We start from the raw sequence: 15,235 nt of genomic DNA on the forward strand, positions 1-15,235 counted from the left end.
CTTTCCTACTAGTTGTTAGACTATATGCGCTTTTTATATCTCTGAAAACAACTATTTCTTTAAATTTAAAAACAGAAAAAAAAAAACTAAAAGATGAAATAATATTTTCATATCTATGCAAACACAAACACAATGTTTTCGGTTACTTGCAATTCTAGTCAATTAGTCCTTCCAGGTAAAGGACTATTTTATCTTATATTTATCCTCTATAAAATTCAAACGTCAAACCAATGATTAAGGTTTTTTATTTTATAATGTTAAACTTCTGCATAATTAATAAATGTTTTATCAACAGCTAATAAATGTTTTATCAACAGCGAAGAGATATAAAATAAATTAGATTATTTTAATCACCCATGATGTGAGTGAAATGTTTTTTTATAAACAATATATTTATAAAAATTTTATATAAAGATCAAGCAACACTTTAGTTGAATTGGCTAAAAATCTAAAATTCATGTGTCCTTTAATAAAATAAATTGCATGAATTATCAAAGAGAAATTTATTTTTTAAATGCAAATATAAGAGGCCTTGAATTTTCTTAAATCAGAAAATGAAGAATTTATTTTAAAAAAAATTATTTACTTTTAATTTCAAAAATTAATGATAAAGAAAATGCCGATAATTCATTATGCAAGAAATTTTCAACTTTAAAGTTAGAAAAGTCAAAGGCAGAAAAGAATGGTTTTGAAAAGGATAGAAATGGGGAAGCCTCAACGGACCCATCTTGGACCCAGGCTCTGTGACGGGCCAATGGCAGTGTCCGCGAGGCGAGAGTGGCTGCTGCGTGGGCCTGTTTTCTCATAAAAGCTAATTAATCTGGGCAGCAACCGTGTCAAGTACTTAGCACTCCATATGACGGGTCCATTTGAGTGGCTGCTACTCCGTTTGACTGGAAGCAAGGTCACCTCATTTGATGGGGTTCCCCATATTTCTGCGGTTGGTTTAGAGTCACCTCAAAGCTTGGACCACTAATACTGCAACTAAGAGAAGCAGAGCTTAGGTTGAGGAACTCTCTTTTTTTTTTTTTCATGAACATTTAAATGATATAGAAAATATTAAATATTATATTTCACGTAATTTTTATCTACAAAACAATCTATCTTCCAACTATCACAGTGACCGTGAGATCATTTGAAGATACAATTTCCTGAGCGTCCCCTATATATTCCTCTTCTATGGCGCTCCGCAGGAAAGTATAAGTAGGTTTCGTAGGCATGGGGAGCGTGGGAGTTTCACTCTCGAGCAATAACACCACGGCCGCCATTGTTGGTCTATGCACTGCAGAATCTTGCACGCACAGCATCCCTATATGTATACATTTCAACACTTCATTTGGAGAGCATGTATCTCGAATGGAAGGATCCACCAAATCTATCGCTTTATCTTCACTCCAAAGACGCCATGCCTGAAGCCAGTTCCCAATCAAATCAATATATATTTCAGCTTCAGCAGTAGCAGATAAGAACAAATGAATGCTTTTTCTTTTTAAACTTACATATGAGAGAAGACTAGTGTGGTCAGATGAGCGAAAGGTAGTATTCCTTTGGCCACTAACAATCTCTAACAATAATACCCCAAAGCTGTAAACATCTGATTTTACTGAAAAGAGGCCTTCCATTGCATATTCAGGTGACATATATCCACTGCATTTTAAGAAAAGAGGCGATTAGATATGTCTAAAGCTATTGAAATTGTTTGAGAGTTGGGCTTCCGGTTTTAACATGTAGCGATTGCTTACTATGTGCCAACTACTCGAACTGTATTTGCTTCATTTTGGTTACCCTGAAACATTCTGGCCATACCAAAGTCTGAAATTTTTGGATTCATTTCTGCGTCTAACAAAATGTTGCTGGCTTTTAAGTCTCTATGTATTATTCGGAGTCTTGAATCTCGATGGAGATAAAGAAGTCCTCTTGCGATGCCTTCGATAATGTCCAGGCGGGATCTCCAGCCTAGCTCTGCTTTCTTGGTTGCATCTGCCAGAAAGTTTATCAGAAAGCAACCGTTAGCACAATCAAACAACTACAAAGCCTAATAAATTATGACAGACAATTACAAAAACCACTAAACAAGGATAACAAGGAACATACCAAAAAGAAGATTGTCCAAACTTTTATTGGGCATATACTCATAAATCAGCAGCTTTTCTTCCCCTTGAATGGAGCAGCCCAATAGTCTAACAAGATTTCTATGTTGCAGTCTGGCAATCAAGATAATTTCAGTTTTGAACTCCTCTAAGCCTTGCCCGGAGCTTCCTGAAAGCCTCTTCACTGCTATTTCTTTACCTCCAGGAAGCTCTCCCTAGGGATAAAAACATAAACAGTAACCGTCATTACCTTCGATTCAATTCAATAACATTACACACATTTTTTTTTAACTAAACTAAAGAAGCTCACCTTGTATACAGCACCAAAACCTCCTTGCCCAAGTTTGTTTCCTTCATAAAAGTTCTTTGTTGCAGCAGCCACAACACCGAAATTAAAAATTGGTAACTCTGGCCCATTATCTTGATTCTCATCTATAAGGATGTCAGATGGTCCTGAAAGATCTGCTGAAAATTCTTTTCTTTTGGACTTGGACACATCGAAAATTGCTACATCCTTGTCTTTGCAACATGGCATTGATGAAACTGCAGACAAACTGGAAATATGAATACCCTCTTTCCTTTTCTTTTCTTATTTTCCGTTGAGGGAGAAAAGTACTCACCTTTCACTTTCTTCTTGTATCTCCATAGTAGCCATAGAGATGCCACCAAGAAACTTGCCACCACCACACAAATTATAACTATCACAAGATTGGATATCTTCCTCCCGCCATCTACAATTCAAGCGAGAAAAAGAAGGGTGTTAGTATATGTTGTACACATATCTGATATAGGTAAAGATCCTCTAGTAGCAGAGTCAAATTTGCTTCATATTTAGTCAGCTAATAGAGACAGAAGAATCAATGTTAAAACGAGTGAATGGTCTTAGCCATTTTTGTTAACATCATTCAGCTCACTAGAAGCTTAGTTTGAAGTACCAATATCCCTAGAATTATGACACCATATCTGATATAGGTAAAGGGCAAGGTGTGGGAATCAAAAGGAAAAAATGCAGAAACTTTAGAACTACTCTATGATAAAAATGAGCTAGCTAAAAACTTCTAATGGACCATATCTTACCTAATTCAGAATGATGGAGGCGGTAGAAGAACGGGAAATTCCCAGCTTGCTGAAATTGCTGAAAATGCTGCATATCGATCAAGTCCCCTGTCCATACCATGCATCTAATCCCAGTAACAAATGCATATGCTTTACATTGACAATTTTCTAAGCATCTCTTTCCACAAGCCTCTGTGTTCTCCTCAGATGGCAACAAGGTTGCTAAATCAGGTAATTTGGTGCACTTGAGTTTCTTAAATCCATCTGGTTTACCATTTTCCCGAGATGTACGATTCGTGCTTTGGCATTGCAGTTGGATCTTACGTTCACACCCAGCTGACCAGTTCTCTTGATCCCACTGATCTTTAAACTTTGGTTTAAACCCTTCTAAACAATTACAGATTCGACGAGAATTTGAGCGGTCACAAGTCGCATAATTCCCACAATAATTATAAAGCTCACATTTATTATCAGGGTCAGGCTCTGATTGCAGAGGTAGCCACTTCTTATCATCATCCCACTTTAACTGCCGTTCTTTACCTTCCCAGGATATCACAAATCTAAATAAATCTTGGGTTGGCGGCTTGTATGTAATATACATGGTCCCAGTTTCATCAGGCAAAGAAATTTTGAAGCCGTGGAAGGAACTAACATTATTACTCATATAGGGGATCCCTATGAAGAACTGCAGATTCCATTGCCCACTTCTCCACCGCCTTCCCTCTTTACCCCATATCACTATCTGTTGTCCTCCATTAGGATCAACGCCCATGCTGTAGTTCCCTGGTGAAGGATCAGTGGCTGATTTCCATGATCTGTAAGGATTGGACACACCTATTTTTGAACTCACTGGAACTCTCATTCCTGGCAAAAACGTATCAGTTGGGTTACTGAAACTCTGCCATAAGGCAGTATTAGCATCACTATCATCAATGCTATCATTTCTTGATAGAACGAAATTTCCAGTATTATGGAGTCTTGCTGCAGTGTTGTTTGCCGAACTTGTAACTGGAGCTAACCAGACTAATTTGTTATTTCCATCGCGGAGTACTAATTTGCCATCAACTTCAATCCTCAAAACTCCATTTCTGTCTGATATTGGACTTTTTCTGTTGGCAACCCAAACAACTGCTTTCTGATCAAACGTGTACCATATCCCCACATATCTAGATGTGGAGTTTACAGGACTGAAAAATCCTAGTTGAAAATAATTATTCTCCGATTTCAAACTGTGGCCATCTCTTATTGTTTCGCCTTGCTTGATTGTATCATTAACCGCACGGCAAAAATGAGCAAAAGAAAACAGTAGAAAAGTTAATGAAGCCAGAAGAAGAACAACTGGGCTTCTTTTATGAGTTCCCATATCATAATCTAAGAAAATTTCAGAGACTAAGAAATGGAAAATGGTTGGGAATTAAGAAGAGAAAGATTTAAAGGGCAGACTTGTTGCAGTAAACGAAACCAGGAAGGCAATTTGGACTTCTAAAACCTGCAAAAACCAAAACGAAGAACTTAGGAAGTTTCTTAAATGTCAAAATCACACGTTAAAGCTTACTTTAGGCAGGGAAATTTAATGACAAATCAGAGAACGCTGACTGATTAGGTGGTGGCTAATGAAATTTGAGCATTAGTTTCCACGTGCCTTTTACAAGCTCTGAACCTAAGGTGTTGAAATTGATCTTTACAGTGAAAATTCATCGACCTCAATATGTTTCACAGCCTACAAGCATTAAATTCATAGTAATATATAAATCATAATAATTTTTGGATTGAAGTATAAGTTTAAAATGGAATGAAAATCATAATAATTTTTGGATTGAAGTATAAGTTTAAAATGGAATGAAGTTAACATTCTTATTTTCACATTATATAACATTCTTATTTTCACATTATAAAACTGTTGCCAAATAACATGTTGCAGAAGCAATAATGACCCATCACCAACTTAATTGAGTTGAAACAAGTCCAATTATGAATAACAACTTTTAGCAAAATTATTGTAGTATATATTGTTAATATTTACCCAAATTATAAAAAGAATTTCATTAACTGATGTTTTTAAGCAAATATTAAAATTTATTTAATTATAATTTTTAATGGCATATTACATTTTTATCAAATTAACTAATAAAGCAAATTTGTTTATAAGGTTGAATCCTTGAAACTTTAAATTATTTACTTTAATTAATTTAAATTAAATTTTGATTCTAATAAAATAGTGGTAACCTAAAAATAAATTATTTATATATTTTACAATTTTTATTTATACTAAAAAATTTATTATAGGCGCATGCACGTGGAAATCATATATTTAAAACACGGTGGTATGTTTAAAAATAATATACAATCAATAATACAAATATACAATTGATGGAGGTAATAAAATGTTTATATTAAAATGCAAATGTATATAAAAAATTAAACTAAAGTTTTGGGTTAAGTTGTAAATTTGAGGTTTTACCAATGCAATTGGCATGGGTTTAAATTTCATCATTTTTATTTTTTATTTTTTAAAATAAAAAGACTAAAATGCCATCAAATAATACATTTATTTTAATTATAGAAGGATCTTTTCATAATTTCCCTAACCAAGTTTGTTTCCGATTGACTTGTTATACTAACTCCGTTAGGGGTTTAAATAATAATATAGATACAATTATCTATACTATTTATTAAGTCCTTATCTGAGTTGGTGTCACTCTCAACTGGTTCGCCAACTTGGTTAGAAAATTATGGAAATGTCTTTCCGTAATTAAAAATGTTATATTATTCGAAGATATTTTAGTCTTTTCATTTTAACAAAAATCAATTAAAATATGCATATGATGGGATTTAAACCCACACCAATGAGATTACTAAAATCTTAAATTTACCACTAAACTAATGTTTCATTTTAATATATTTTATACATTTTTGTTTTAGTATACACAATTTATTATTTCCATTAGTTGTGTCTATATATTAAAATTTTGTTATTGAGTTGGTGTCACAAGTCAACTCGACACTAACTCATAATTGATGACAAAACCATGATAAATAAATGTAGTGCATTTAGTATTTGTTCATCTTATGTATTATGTATTTAAATTTCATTTTACTCATAATTTAATCTAAATTTTTTATTTTAATATCGCACATATTTTATGTGCTATTATGATTAATTAGTTTTAAACCATCCATTTCATTGTTTATTGTATGTAACTTTTAAACAGACATTTGTGTTTTAAATCTATGGTTTCTACACGCATACGTGTGTGATAGGATTTCTAATATTTTTTTAAACAACTATTATTACAATATGAAAATAACTTCTTAAACTTAAATCATGTACATGCATATTTGTTAAGCCATAGGGTAATTGGGTATGAACGTAATTATTTTTAATTACTAGTATAATTACTCTAATTCCCACACTCCCCTCTAAGGATTGGAGAATGTAGTTGAGTTGATCCAATTACACTCAATTTAGCGCGGCTTACTAAATACAATGGTCATCCAAACATGCTACACTTGTACAATTACAAATAATTATAACTAAATTTAGTTATTAGGTAGCTTTCCAAACTCACTTTAGATGATGGACTAGAAATTTTTTTTTAATCTAGAACTACTTTCTAATTTGTGAAATAAAATTTTAATTAAATACCTTATAGTAAAAGAAACCTTTAAAATACCATGTGAAAAATAGTTAATTGTAGGGGTGAGCGTTCAACCGAATCGAGTCGAACTGAGTGAAAATATTTTAAGTTAATCAAGTTGACGAGTCCTATTTTATCATTCTAACTTGATTTGAAACTTTTTCGAGTGAGTAGAGTGAAATGAAATTCGAGTCGAGTCGAATCAAGTGAAATTGTTCGAGTTAAATTAAAAAATTAAACATGTCAATTTAAAATCTTGTTATAATATAACTAATTACATGTTAGAGCACATAGATTTGAAACCATATATATTCGAAAACATTTTTAAAAAAGAAGAAGATATTTTAGTACGATAAACTTGAATCATCAATTAACTTATTTAGGTTCCAAAATTATTATTTTAGAAAAAATTTTAATTTTTTAATTTATATATTTTTTAGATTTTTTAAAAACTTTTAGAATTTTTTAAGAATATAAATTTTGAAATTTTTATAAATATTTTGAATTTCTAAAAATTATTTTGAATTATTTTATAATTTTTGTTAAAAGAGATCAATTTGTTCATTTTCAAAATTTGCAGGGACCAAAAGGGAATTTGCACAATCTATTATTTGAATTCTTCGAGTTACTCGAATTGTAAAATTCAGCTCAACTCGAACTTAAAACTCAAATTACTTATTCTAGTTGACTCGAATAATTTAATTTGGTTAACTTGAAATTTAAATTCTTTTCGATTTTTTAGAGTCGAATCAAAATTTACTCACCCTAATTATTTACAAAATTAACTATGGACCAATGAGTTATTAATGATTTATGAAGCTGATAAAGTGGACTAAAATATTTTCCTAGTTGATTTAAAAGGTGGAAGGAAAAAATCGAAAAATAGCAAACAAAATAAATATGCCTTTGATCAGGAAAAAGAAAGTGAGAAAGAAAACGTGAGATGATTAAAGTTTTGTCATGGGTTTAAATTATGTAATTTTGATTTTAATTCTAATACTGTATAAAAAAACAAATAATTTTATATCTGAATGATAGCGGGAGAAAAATGAAAAAAAAATGTAAATGTTTAAAAGTATGTATTTTCAATATTGTTATTTACTTTGCTCTCATTTTTCAATTTTACTAAATAATAAATAAAAAAGTCATTAATCTTTTTATTTTTATTTATCAAGCAGACCAATAAAAATATATATAATTTAGGCCAAAAAAATACTATATATATTTATCTTTTTACTTTTCCAATCTCTCAATCTTCATTTTTTGTAATTCTCTTTAGACTCTACACAGTGTTATTAACTGTTTATGATTCAATTTTACAACAATTTATTTGATTACTGAATAATTGAGTAGATTGGGTCTTTAGAAAAACAAAAGGAAGCTGACTAAGAATAGTAATTTGAGAAAACCAGCAAATTGGGGATTGGGGACCATTTTTATGTCATGGGTTTGAACTATTTCGAATGTCGTAGAACGTGGAAGAGAATCTGAGGACCCTTGTGGTCACCGGAGTCAACTCAGACGTTGGCTTCCCCGAAATTCCTGGTTGGGTGTTAATATTATAAACTAGAGGTTTAGTTAAATACATGCCAATATTAGTGATGATTAATGGAACAAGTCAATTAAAATTCATTGTTTTGCCAACCAAGTCTTGTTGGTTAAAGAGAAAAGTTTATGCATGTGACTTTTTTTGTTCCATATGTATATATCATATATGAGTTTTTCTTTTTCTTCTTCTTTTTTAAATTCTATATTTATTGTATTTTTGTATTAATTTAATTTTATGTTATAATTGTCCGAATATGTATTTATGCTTATATAAACCCTCTCTATTTATCATAATGAACTTTAAAAGGAAAAAAAAAAAACAAGTAAGCAAAATCGAACTTTAGCTCTACGTTCAAAACTTGAGATAGGTTGATTTGTAATAATAGTGTTTGGACGGTTTTGATTCATGAGTTAAAAAACCGTAATTAATCCAACTAAATTGAATTTTATTTTATTTTATTTATAATTAATTTTAATCTTTATGATATAAAAATAAATATATTATATTTAAATTAATCAAAATAACTTAGTAATACTATATGAAAATTTATTTTTCAAAAAAAAGTTATTTTTTATTTTTTATTTACTTCAAGTTAATTTTTATAAATAATCATGAAACTAACTTTAAAACTTTATCAAATAATGTTCAAAAATCATAAAACAAAACCATTTTGTAAAATTAAAATAATCCAAAACTTAAAAATAATTTTTAAAATATAAAACTTCAATCAAACTGTCACGGATGGTTGGAAAACCAAAAAAAAAAAAATCCAAATGGAATCAAACTCAACCCTAATTTTTCCACCATCATAGTTATTAATAACTATTAAGAAATTATATAATAAATATTAATTAAATAACAAAAGAAATAATTACAAGAAAACTAAAAGCAAAGTATAAATATTAATTAGATTACTTATAAAATAATTTAATAACGGTCAAATTATATATGAAGTTCTCTATATTATAATTTAATCATTTCAATCTTTCTTACTTTGCAAACTATGCATTCTAATTTAATCTTGAGATCAACTTTCTTTCATTAGTTTAGTCAAATAAGTATTTTTTCAAAGTAATTTCAATCAGATAATTTGACGTGACTTGTATATCTTGACATTTTGTACAGTTGAACAAATTTTTACACTATTTTTATAAAAAAGATTAAAGAAAATTATGATGTATATGTTATACCATTACGTGGAATGTGCCTTGCATTTTGGATGAAAACAAAATTGATGCCGCCACAAGGAAGGGCCGACATCCCGACGATAAGACACACGATGTCTTAACGAGAAGAAATTGACGTCCCAACAACGTGACATGTGACATTCTGATGAGGCGATTCACGACGTCACGACATGGCGATGTGCTCCGCACTTAACCTGATTTTTTCTCCTAGTTAAACTCTGTTATATTTTTCCAGTTGAATTCTAATAACTCTAGAGATATTTTAATCATATTAGCCCATGAATTTTAACATATAAATAAGGTTTTAGAAACCATAGAGAGTTTAGATGAAACAAACACAACAAAAGAGAGTTTAATGGAATTTTGTGTTTTATCTAGAGAGTTTTATATTTTTGCGGGATTTAACGGCTTGTTTTGATTATTCTCCATCTTTTACTCTTCTTCGATTATTTGCCGTTTAGTGAAGTTTTCTTTGCCCGTGGTTTTTATCCTCTTTAAAGGAGTTTTTTCAAATAAATATTTGTTTCCAATTTTCTCTATCCGTTCTTATTCGTTGCTTAATTCAAGTTTATACCCAACACATCATATGTTTTGAACTAAAGGGATAATACAAATTTGGTCCTGAACTTGGCATTAGATTCATTTTGGTCTCTATACTTGAAAAATATAAAAAGTTTGATGATGTGGTACTCGAAGAATGTGTCATTTCATCATTTTAAAATTTAAAAAATTATATAAATTTTTAGGTAACGGCATAGTACAATTCTAGAGTGTCACATACAATATTCTAATAACAGACCAATGGTTAAACCTTTTAAACGACTGGTTCCCGATTCAATCAATTTGATTAGTTCAATTCTAGACCAACAATAATTAAATAAATAATTAAAATTTTTAAAAAATTCAAAAAATGAAAAAATTATTAAACCAGTTTTATTGGTTCAATTACTAGTTTATGTCCCAGTTTTCAATTTTTACTAATTTCGTGTAGGTTTTGATTCAATCCCTTTGTTTGAACTAGTATACAGGTCAATTCTTGGTCCAACCAGTTCGACCGACCAATCCAGTCCTATTTCAAGAACATCGATCATATCATCAAATCCTGATAGAATCTAAATTCATGGACCAAAATAGATCTAGTTGCCAAGTTCAAGTACAAAAAAAAAAGTATAGAATCAAAGTGGACTTAATTACCAAATTTAGTAGCCAAATATTATATTATCTCAAAAAATAATTCAACTTACTTCACAGAATTAATGAAAAAAAGAAGTCACCCTCAAGATTGAAGGTATTCAGTTTAAAAGGTAAAGTACTAGGAAAAAAAATCAAATTATAGTAAAAGTATTAAATTCTTCAAAACTACATGGTACAAGATCCTTCAATGATAGATGGAAATCCATGTAAATATTCAAAAATCAAAAATTAAGCAATTTTAAAAATCGATGAAAATTTATAAAAGTATTAAAAGAAAATCAAAACTAAGTAATTTTAATAGTAATTAAGCAAATGGGTATTTGAGATAAATTAAGCAATTGGACAATCGAGGTGTATTAGTTGGACTAATCAGTTGTTCATTTGTACTGGAGTTCAAAAAGGGTATGGCATAAATAATTATTTAAAAGATCAGTAATAAATTCGTTTTTAAGAAAAGGTCTTATCAGGATATGGAATGCTGAGTAGGTCAGCAAACCTAGCATTTATCTTCTTCATTGAATGATTATTAAATCTGATTTTTGTTTAGACAAATAAAGAATTCAGCAATGAGTGATTCAGTGGTTGAGAAAATTTGTCCATTGTATTGTAATGCTCCTATCCCTTGTTGTATAAGCAAAGAAGCGACAAACTGCGCATGCTCCAAAAAATTATATATATATATTGTTAAATTTACAGCTTAACCACTTACAAAGAATTGTTGTAATTTAATTAAAAGGAAAGATTAAATAACTTGTTTAACAGCTTGGAATTGTTGAAAAAAAAAAAAACACTTAAGTTCTGCAACAGCTAAGAACTCGGTTTTCTATATATTTGTTGAATAATATTTATTAGGAATGTTCCCAGGGATACTTTGTATATGCCACGTTTCCAGCTCTCTTTTTTTTTTCTTTACCTTTCTTTTACAAAATCATTATCAGAGGTCAAATTGAGTTTTGATCCTTCTATTAGGCTCATATTCGAGTTTTAATCTTTATATTTTAATTTCACTTAATTTAGTCATTTACTTTTATGATAGCATTTGTTAGTCCAAATGGTTAACATCCTTAGCTATTCCGATTAAAATGTTAAGGTGAATTTTTTTTATAAACACATTTTTAACACAAGAAATACTATTTCAGCATAATAAGTTGAAATGAGTATTTTTTAGAAAAAATTCGACCTCAACATCTTAACCAGAATAATTAAAGGTGTCAACTATTTGAAGTAAATAATAATTTTATAAAAATAAATGAATCAAATTATGTTAAATTAAAGTATAGATCTAAATATTATATTTAAACATAATATAGGAATCATAACCATAATTTGACTATAAAGAATTTATACCTAATTTAACCATTCATCATTTAATTTAATGAAATGTTGGATTTTAAAAAAATATTTTATTTAAATTTTTTGAAGTAAATAAATAATTCCACTCATTATAATTAAAATTATATCGTGAAAAATAACAAACAAAACATTCTAGTAATATATAACGACAATACTAATTAAATAGGTGAGGGATCTATTTACACTGGTGTAACTAGAGTAATTTTACACCTTTTTATATCTATTTGTATAATTAATATTTTAACAATCTAATCGTTACATTTTATATTTTATTCATATGAATCATGCATGTCAAATTTGTTGTAAAATAAAAATTTCTAACTATTTGTTTTATGCAGAAAAAAAAACTTTCAAATCATTCAATAATTATTAATATATATATAGTATTTTAGGTCAATATGATAGAAAATTCAGTTTGGTTTAAAAAATTTACATCCATGACAAGTACAATTATATTGATAAATTTGACAATTGGATTGCTAAAATATTAATTGTACAAAGAGATATGAAAGAGTGTAATAGTTTTACATCAGTGTAAGTAGATTCATCCCTAATTAAATATTCAAATAATTTTTTATAAAATTGAAATTATTTTTAATTTAAAGCTTAAATCTTAAAACATTTATTATAATCAATTTGCTCATATTTTTTTGAGGAATAAAATAAAATAAAACTTAATCAAATAAAATAAAACTATCCCGGCAGACCATCCCAGTGGATGCCATGAGGCTTCTCCCACATAGTCTTATACCTTCACTCCCTCTTGGAGTATTATCATATGATGCCATGGCCATGAAATTTCCATAAATTTATTCTGTGATCTACCAGTTCGGTTAGCAATATATCTATCCTACCAGAAGCTACACAATAAATCTCCATTTTCACAGTGATCTGCTTGTCCAATTAGCAATATATCTACCCTACCAGAGGCTACACGATATATCTCCTCTTCACATTTATTCATATCACTGAATCGCCTGTACTAGACTCGTACCATAGTAAAAGTCATTTTACTTAGACTTTGATCGTACACACATGTAACACTAATTACTATCACCCACACATTCTAGAGATGGCGTACCAACTCTCTAACAAAAAAGATACTTATCATGTCACTTCATATTCAAACAACTATCAATACTCTTCTTTTACATCTACACAAATAATTTCTCAAGGAGACATACCTATTTACAGAGGCATCAACCATTTATTCGAATTAAAATGATATATAGAAGTCGGTTCTAGAGACTCACCTTTACCTTGACTCAAAACGTTTGTTTCAATTATCCTTCCCAATGCAGCAGCAACCACTGCTCAAAAGATCATAGAACCTCTATTAAAACCTTATTTACTGATAGGTTACTAACATTTCATCTATACACGACCCCCACGTAGGGTCTTCCACTTAAAACATACTGTTCTTACATCTTTTACACATCCCTACTCTTTACTATCATAACATGCAGAGCTATCGAACTTACCAAGAGGTTGAATCATCCACTGATTTATAGAACCTTAGCTTTAGCTAACCAAAGAAAAATAAGAGAACGTTTAGAATGAAAAGAAGTAATCAGAATGCAATCAGAAAAGAAAAACCATCTAAGTGCACCCCTTCACAATATATATATACTCCCAATACCTTATAATGGATTTTGAAAAGTGGCAATATTAACTGAATTTGTGCCCCGATTTTTTTACCAAATCCAGGGTTAGGTAAAAGAAAATCTGGCAAAAATCTACGTTACTATTCAATCAGTCATGGGGAGGGTGAAATCAAACCAATTGTGTAACACCCCTAACTTGTCTCCATAGTTGAATTAAGGTTACGAAGTATTACCGATCAATCGTAAAATATTTAACAACATAACAGTCAATAATTTAATCTTATTCAAAATATATCAAACACAATCATTTAGTCCCTAAATCGAGCCTTCGAAGCCTTAAAAATAACTTATAAGCGATCTAGGACTGAATTGAATCAAATCAGAAGTTTTAAGAAAAATTTGAAAATTTTCCAAAATTGACACATAACCGTGCGGAATGCCCCCAGGCCGTGTAACTTTTGAATTAAGGGCACACGGTCGTGTCTCAACCCATGTTCCTACCCGTGTAACTCACTAAATTGGGTCATACGGTCGTGTCACAGGCCGTGTATCAAATCGTGTTAACTCTCTGTCTTGTGACACATGGCCATGTCGCAGGTTATGTGCTAGGCCATGTAACTCATTGAGTTAAAACACATAACCGTGCCTCAATCCGTGTGTGGCACACGGCCAAGTAACACTGGCGTGTCCCAAGTCGTGTGCACCTAGATGAACATTAAAAGACAAGTTTACCATTTCAAGCTTCTTAGATCTAAGTAACCCATTTATTAGCTATTAAACCTATTCAAAATGACATTATACAAGCTTAAAACATGCTAAATCAACCATCCTAAGTGCCTAACCAATGTATCCTCATTGGTACCACAAGTATACAAAATTATACATCAATATGATTCATCAATCACAACTTATTAGTTCACATAACTTAACACCTAAACAATATGCCTATCATAGGCACCTCAAATCACAACATCTCAATATAACACATGCTAAAAACTTGTACTAAAAAAAATCTTACCTCATTCTCATATATCATATAACTTAACTATTTGCACTTAAGATCACTGTTTAAAGATTTATATACCAAAACAATAGTAATGTCAAACAAGCCTATTACATGCCATATAATCCCAAAATAAACGTTCCAAAAACTACTGAAAATAGGTTGATAGTGTGACTTTAGTGCTGATTTGACCGGCCGATTTTCAAAAGTATCTACAAGAACAAAAAATAACAAAAATAAGCTCATTGGACCTTAGTAAGTTTGACATACAAAAACGATAAATCTTACTGAAGTAAATATAATAAATCATTCAATAATAACTAAATTACATGTGTTTCTTGTCATCCACAATGTTAACTGATGAATTTCACAATTCAAAGAAAGATTAAAATAATACTCTTTGAGAACATATATATATCCACAATAGATTCAATTATCGATATCATTTATGTATCGAACCATTCAAAGTCATTATAAGTATAATACCATAGTTTATGATCTGGTGAACGACTTACAGATACGAACATAGTATTCCATCCGAAAATACACCAAATGCTCGTA

The 15,235-nt window shown here is 30.1% G+C and overlaps 1 protein-coding gene across 1 annotated transcript; it reads right to left on the reverse strand.

Annotated features, from left to right (window-relative positions):
• Nucleotides 1-1,048: 1,048 nt before the first annotated feature.
• LOC107901784 (G-type lectin S-receptor-like serine/threonine-protein kinase B120) lies at nucleotides 1,049-4,734 on the reverse strand. The gene is made up of 7 exons (XM_016827930.2): nucleotides 3,168-4,734; nucleotides 2,711-2,821; nucleotides 2,401-2,633; nucleotides 2,095-2,305; nucleotides 1,743-1,980; nucleotides 1,500-1,647; nucleotides 1,049-1,409 (listed from the first exon to the last, which is right to left on the reverse strand). Exons 1-7 carry the CDS (start codon nucleotides 4,507-4,509, stop codon nucleotides 1,101-1,103), a joined length of 2,592 nt encoding a protein of 863 aa, XP_016683419.1. The 5' UTR covers nucleotides 4,510-4,734; the 3' UTR covers nucleotides 1,049-1,100.
• Nucleotides 4,735-15,235: the final 10,501 nt, after the last annotated feature.

Source organism: Gossypium hirsutum, chromosome D06 (assembly GCF_007990345.1).
Source record: "Gossypium hirsutum isolate 1008001.06 chromosome D06, Gossypium_hirsutum_v2.1, whole genome shotgun sequence".
Lineage (NCBI taxonomy): Eukaryota > Viridiplantae > Streptophyta > Magnoliopsida > Malvales > Malvaceae > Gossypium > Gossypium hirsutum.

Coding starts and splice junctions, on each gene's coding strand:
- LOC107901784 (XM_016827930.2), bottom strand. CDS start 4,509: ATGGGAACTCATAAAAGAAGCCCAGTTGTTCTTCTTCTGGCTTCATTA. Junction 2,822..3,167: donor CCTCCATCATTCTGAATTAG/GTAAGATATGGT, acceptor CTTGAATTGTAG/ATGGCGGGAGGAAGATATCC. Junction 1,410..1,499: donor ACACTAGTCTTCTCTCATAT/GTAAGTTTAAAA, acceptor AACTGGCTTCAG/GCATGGCGTCTTTGGAGTGA.